General features: G+C 40.5%; 1 protein-coding gene across 1 annotated transcript; it reads left to right on the top strand.

Moving 5' to 3' along the window:
* The first annotated feature begins 2,045 nt into the window (after positions 1 to 2,045).
* On the top strand, positions 2,046 to 3,851 carry LOC139145006 (uncharacterized). Its single transcript, XM_070715897.1, has 2 exons — positions 2,046 to 2,351; positions 3,507 to 3,851. Exons 1-2 carry the CDS (start codon positions 2,136 to 2,138, stop codon positions 3,849 to 3,851), a joined length of 561 nt encoding a protein of 186 aa, XP_070571998.1. The 5' UTR covers positions 2,046 to 2,135.
* The last annotated feature ends 2,262 nt before the right edge of the window (positions 3,852 to 6,113 follow it).

Raw genomic sequence — 6,113 nt, 5'->3', positions numbered from 1 at the left:
GGTGGGCCGGGGGAATTGGGGGGAGGGTCACTTTTTAGAAAACATTTCAAGGGGGAGGGTAACTTTTTATAAACCTATCTTGGGGGGGGGGTCACTTTTGATAGAAGCTGATATAATGGCCAAAACTTTGATTGTCCGTGTGATATTTCCTGAATAGGAAATCACCAACAAAACACTTATAGACCGCCATGCATAGTGAATTGACATTTTGGTGAGATTCCAAAATCAAATTTCTTACACAACCATAGACTTGTAACCACTCTAGTCTAATCAGGAACAATAATCTTGATAATCAAGCATACATAAATGCACAGATTTATCTAATTTTGTACTGAAAAAAAATTCATAGTTTCATCATAGACCCCAATGCATAGTGAATTGACATTTTGATGAAATTCCAAAATCAAATTTCTTGCACAACCATGGACTTGTAACCACTCTAGTCTTATCAAGAACAATAATGTGAATAATCAAGCATACATAATTTAATGCACAGATTTATCTAATTTTGTACTGAAAAAAAATTATTCACATTTTCATCATAGATCCCCATGCATAGTGTATGGACATTTTGGTGAAATTCAAAAATCAAATTTCTTGCACAACCATGGACTTGTAACCACTCTAGTCTTATCAAGAACAATAATATGAATAATCAAGCATACATAATTTAATGCACAGATTTATCTAATTTTGTACTGAAAAAAAATTATTCATAGTTTCATCATAGACCCCAATGCATAGTGAATCGACATTTTGATGAAATTCCAAAATCAAATTTCTTGCACAACCATGGACTTGTAACCACTCTAGTCTTATCAAGAACAATAATGTGAATAATCAAGCATACATAAATGCACAGATTTATCTAATTTTGTACTGAAAAAAAATTATTCATAGTTTCATCATAGACCCCAATGTATAGTGAATTGACATTTTGGTGAAATTCCAAAATCAAATTTCTTGCACAACCATGGACTTGTAACCACTCTAGTCTTATCAAGAACAATAATATGAATAATCAAGCATACATAATTTAATGCACAGATTTATCTAATTTTGTACTGAAAAAAAATTATTCATAGTTTCATCATAGACCCCATGCATAGTGTATGGACATTTTGGTGAAATTCAAAAATCAAATTTCTTGCACAACCATAGACTTGTAACCATTGTAGTCTAATCAAGAACAATAATCTTAATAATCAAGCATACATAAATGCACAGATTTATCTAATTTTGTACTGAAAAAAAATTATTCATAGTTTCATCATAGACCCCAATGCATAGTGAATTGACATTTTGATGAAATTCCAAAATCAAATTTCTTGCACAACCATGGACTTGTAACCACTCTAGTCTTATCAAGAACAATAATGTGAATAATCAAGCATACATAAATGCACAGATTTATCTAATTTTGTACTGAAAAAAAATTATTCATAGTTTCATCATAGACCCCAATGCATAGTGAATCGACATTTTGGTGAAATTCCAAAATCAAATTTCTTGCACAACCATGGACTTGTAACCACTCTAGTCTAATCAAGAACAATAATGTGAATAATCAAGCATACATAAATGCACAGATTTATCTAATTTTGTACTGAAAAAAATTATTCATAGTTTCATCATAGACCCCCATGCATAGTGTATGGACATTTTGGTGAAATTCAAAAATCAAATTTCTTGCACAACCATAGACTTGTAACCATTGTAGTCTAATCAAGAACAATAATGTGAATAATCAAGCATACATAAATGCACAGATTTATCTAATTTTGTACTGAAAAAAATTATTCATATTTGTTGGGAATCAAGTGTATGGTGTAGCTCCGCCCACCAATTCCTTTACTAATTATGTAGATTATGCAGTGGGCGTGTCATTAGTTAGTCGTGTCATTCATTGATTCTAATGATTATTCATACTACACTGTATATATGGACCTGTGATAGTAATAAAGGTCAAGATTTGAACTTGGTCATACTAAGACACAATACAAGCTGTCTCCGGCCTATTCAAAGCCGCATCATGTAGTGAAAGTAATCCGCCATATGCAAATTTATAAGGTATAAATAGAAAAGGTGTCATCCGGACTATCTCTCCTCATTGCACACGGGACCAGCGACACAGCATGGCATCGTCTCAACCAGTTGCTAGCGCCAGCCAAGCCTTTGTTGCTGCACACGGAGGCCCGTCTAGGGCGACTGCTGCTTCTCAACCACCCGAGAATGCTGAGAATTCCCGTGCCCGTACTGCTTTGCAAACACCACTGGGAGCCAATGACAAACAACCACGACCAGAAACGCCTAGACCCCAGATAGGGCCACAGGAGAGCCAACCTTCACAGGTGAGCATATCGTATCGTAGAGCTGGTTTGTTAGACTGTTTGATACGTTGCTTGTGTGTATGTCGCCGTCATTTCATTACTAGATAATTGCGAATTATGCAAGGAATAGCACGAGTCAGTTTTCGTTTGGCACGCTACCACCTGTTGGTACGAGTCATTCACCTGGTCTCTCCAGGGGCGCTAGCATGCCACAAGTTTGTGTGCGCACGTGTCTAGATGCTTTCAAGTTGGAATTTCTTCGCTGATACGTTTTCCGCTTCCTTTCCCCCTGTTTTTCATTTCTGTCACTTGGCTTGTTTGTTCATGTTCACTGCTCTTTTGCTTGCGCACGTGTAGTATTCATGTTAGCCAGCTGTCTGTGGTTTCCATGTGATACTGCAGTCTCATTTCTCTCTCTTTTGTCTTCTTTTGTGTTCATTCTACGTCATACTTGTGTTTAGTTTCTCTTTCTGTACCCTCTTTTCACCGTCCTGTTATCTTCTTTTACTTGAAGTCGCTAAGTCTGGCCAGGTAGTTAACTCGATGAGGAGTTGCTGCGAGGGTGCCGGGAGAATTGGCCAGGTAGTTAACTCGATGAGGAGTTGCTGCGAGGGTGCCGGGAGAATTGGCCAGGTAGTTAACTCGATGAGGAGTTGCTGCGAGGGTGCCGGGAGAATTGGCCAGGTAGTTAACTCCATGAGGAGTTACTGCGAGGGTGCCATCAGTGTTTTAGCCTGTAGGGGAATACAAGCCCTTGGTGATCGAGTTCTAGTAACATATAGATGGATGGTATTGTATGTGGGGAATACAGCAATAACAGACGAGAAGTTGCTGTGGGAATAACGTACAGACTCAAGAGTGGTACTTGAGGACGTTATAGTAAGGCTAGTGCATACATTGTGGAGAAGTGGGATAAATGATTAAAAACGACAAAAAAAAACCCAAAACAAAACAAACAAAAAAAAACAAACAAAAAAACCACACACAAAAAACCGTATATGATAATGATGCCAGCGGCGGGCATAGTGGGGTGCTGTGATTATGCCAAAGAAATGTGCGAGTATGCAGATGTAGAGTATACGACCATCTCGCTATGTTGTTGCGATAGTAGGTAATGTTGTCTACTATAATATTGAAATGGTGTTGACGGCTGATATTTCTTGGTTGAATTTATAGGCTGACGAGATGAAGAATTTGAAGACTCAAATTCAGAAGCTTCAAGATATGGCGGAAACTGCATCCGTTGAGGACGCCCTGTCGAAAGTCATGGAATTGGCGCACACCATTGTTGGCCTCCAGGGTTCAACTCGTCAGCGCATTGAGGGCACTGGTCGACAGAGCGACGTTGCAGCTCATCCAAAACTGCCTAGGTTTCGGGCGGTATTAGCCCAGTTCGAGTCTAATGATTTTGGGCAGGAAGCCGGCAGGTTGTTGATTCTTCTCCTGGGAAACAAGGAAGAGGAGGAAATAGCGTACAAGGTGTCAAAATTTATGCGCCATTCTTCAAAGCCTCCCATGTAAGTAGTAATACCGCCTCCTCATCCCCTTCTACAGGGAGGGTCCATAGCACCCTCGTGTACTTACCTGCACACCTCGCATTTCGAGGTCCTGTCTAGGGGCGCCCTCACAGGTAATTTTGGTTTTTTTTTCATGTTTCGGCCTTGATATGTTCTGTTGCAGAATACAAATGTACCATATCCATGGGAAAAGTTTATGGTGGAAAAAATTCCGACGCTAGAATTACCTACTCTTGGGTAGCTTTTGAGGGTGCCCCTCGACAGGGCCTGGAGTGTAACCCCACCATCGGGGATGTAACGATGGGAAAGATGAGAGCTTCCCCAACGACATTAGCTTTTCGCTGCCCCGATGAATTCATCGCAGGAGAATTACATCGACACAGATGTAACTGGGAAACTATTATGTCTACTGGTAGTCACGATCCTGTCATGGAATGGATCACTAATGGAGTCGGAGTCTCGGAGTATTTTCAACATTATAAAGGTCCATTTAAAGGAAAACTGTATGATAGTTCCACCCCACCAGCTCGTATCTTTGCCAATAATCCTGCCTGTGTAAATTTTGTTGAGTTCATTTCTCAGTCAATCTCCTCTAGAATCCAAACTGGCGCTATTTCAGCTGTCGGGCAGGTCGGCATAGACCCCCCACCTTTTATTGTCAGGCCTATTACTGTAGAATCAAAAAAACCTAGGATGTGTATTGATATGAGATATCTTAATTTATGGATCAGAGACATCCCATTTAAGTTAGACAAGCTGATTGAAGTCTCGCGATATCTTGAACAATATGATTATCACTTTAAGTGTGACGATAAAAGTGGCTATGACCACCTTCTTATTAAGGAAGTAGATCGCAAATATTTTGGTTTTCAATGGGCAGGGCAATGGTATCTTAATAACACGCTACCGTTTGGCTGGAAGCTATCTGCGTATATCTACCATACTGTCGGTTACGCTATCACGAGTCACGCGCGTATCCTAGGTGTCCCCTGCCTACAGTACATCGACGATAGACACGGGGGACCACTGAGACCGGCCTATAATAGCGACACGCACAGTGATTGGTCGAATTTCGATCTCGCCGAGGCGGCAGCATACATCCTATTTAAGTTATGTATAGACACTGGCTACTTCATAGCACTAAAAAAGAGTGTACTTAGACCGCAGAAAGCCTTGGTTCTCTTAGGTATGATAGTAGATTCCGAGAGTAAAGCTTTCATCATTCCCCCGCAAAAAAGCTCCGCTTCTTAGAGTTAGTAGAATACGCCATGGGTGAGAGTGTGATACCAATTCCTTTGTTGCAAAAAATCATGGGGAAATGTATTTCTTTCAGTCTGGCAATTCCATGCGCTCGGATCTTTATCAGGCAAATGGCCTTTGCTCTATCGAAAGCGCAAAAATCCGCTAAGAACACTATCAACATTCGTATCGGTACCCCACTCAGGAAAGAACTAGACGAGTGGCGCAATTTGATTAAATGTGTAAGTCCATTTCCCTGGCGTGACGAGAAACATGCAATAATTACGGCATACACAGACGCGAGCTCTTACAAGTGGGGAGCGATTCTACAAACTAGCCCGGTTCAGTCGACGTCAATAGGAGATAGTTGGGAATTAGAATGGAGGAATAGACCAATAGTGGAAAAAGAAGCAGAAGCCCTTGTTAGAGCGCTAGTAGCATTCGGCCAGCAACTGAAAAATGCACGATTGAACGTTTGTTCAGACTCCGCTACCCTCATGTATGCGTGGAATTCTGGTTACCCGGGCTCCAAATCTCAACAACTAAATCAGATACTGAAAGAGATTTTTTACCTGTGCTTAGAACAACATATCTCTCGATATATCTGGATGTGTGGGGCGAACAATACAAACCTTGAAAACTGCAAAGTCTGCAAAACCAAGACTCCACAGTTTCTTTGCCAAACAACTGACACTTGTGATAGTAGTAATACTGATCCCGGCGTCGAAGCTATAGACCAGCGATTTGAAGAAGTGTTAGGTACTCGTTCCGCTCATGAAATACAAAAAGACCGTTTTGTACAGCAATTTGAACTTTTTTTTTTTGTTAACCTTTACTGAACCGAAAACGGTTTTAACTGCCTCCCCCCATGATGTTTTGCGATTTCTAGTCTATAAAGATAAGGATGCCAAGTCACAGGTACATATAGTGACCTGCCCATACTTAGGGCGTACGGGTATGCAGCAGTGCTCCTGCCCCAAAAGGTTGCGTGTTAACACCATAAAAAACATGGTTTCAAAATTAAAAA

This window comes from Ptychodera flava, chromosome 1 (genome assembly GCF_041260155.1).
Source record: "Ptychodera flava strain L36383 chromosome 1, AS_Pfla_20210202, whole genome shotgun sequence".
Taxonomy (NCBI): domain Eukaryota; kingdom Metazoa; phylum Hemichordata; class Enteropneusta; family Ptychoderidae; genus Ptychodera; species Ptychodera flava.
This window is presented reverse-complemented; position numbering and strand designations above follow the sequence as displayed.

Excerpts from the sequence above, each read along its gene's own strand:
- LOC139145006 (XM_070715897.1), top strand. The coding sequence starts at position 2,136 with ATGGCATCGTCTCAACCAGTTGCTAGCGCCAGCCAAGCCTTTGTTGCT. Across the intron at positions 2,352-3,506 it reads AGGAGAGCCAACCTTCACAG|GCTGACGAGATGAAGAATTT; the intron begins GTGAGCATATCG and ends TTGAATTTATAG.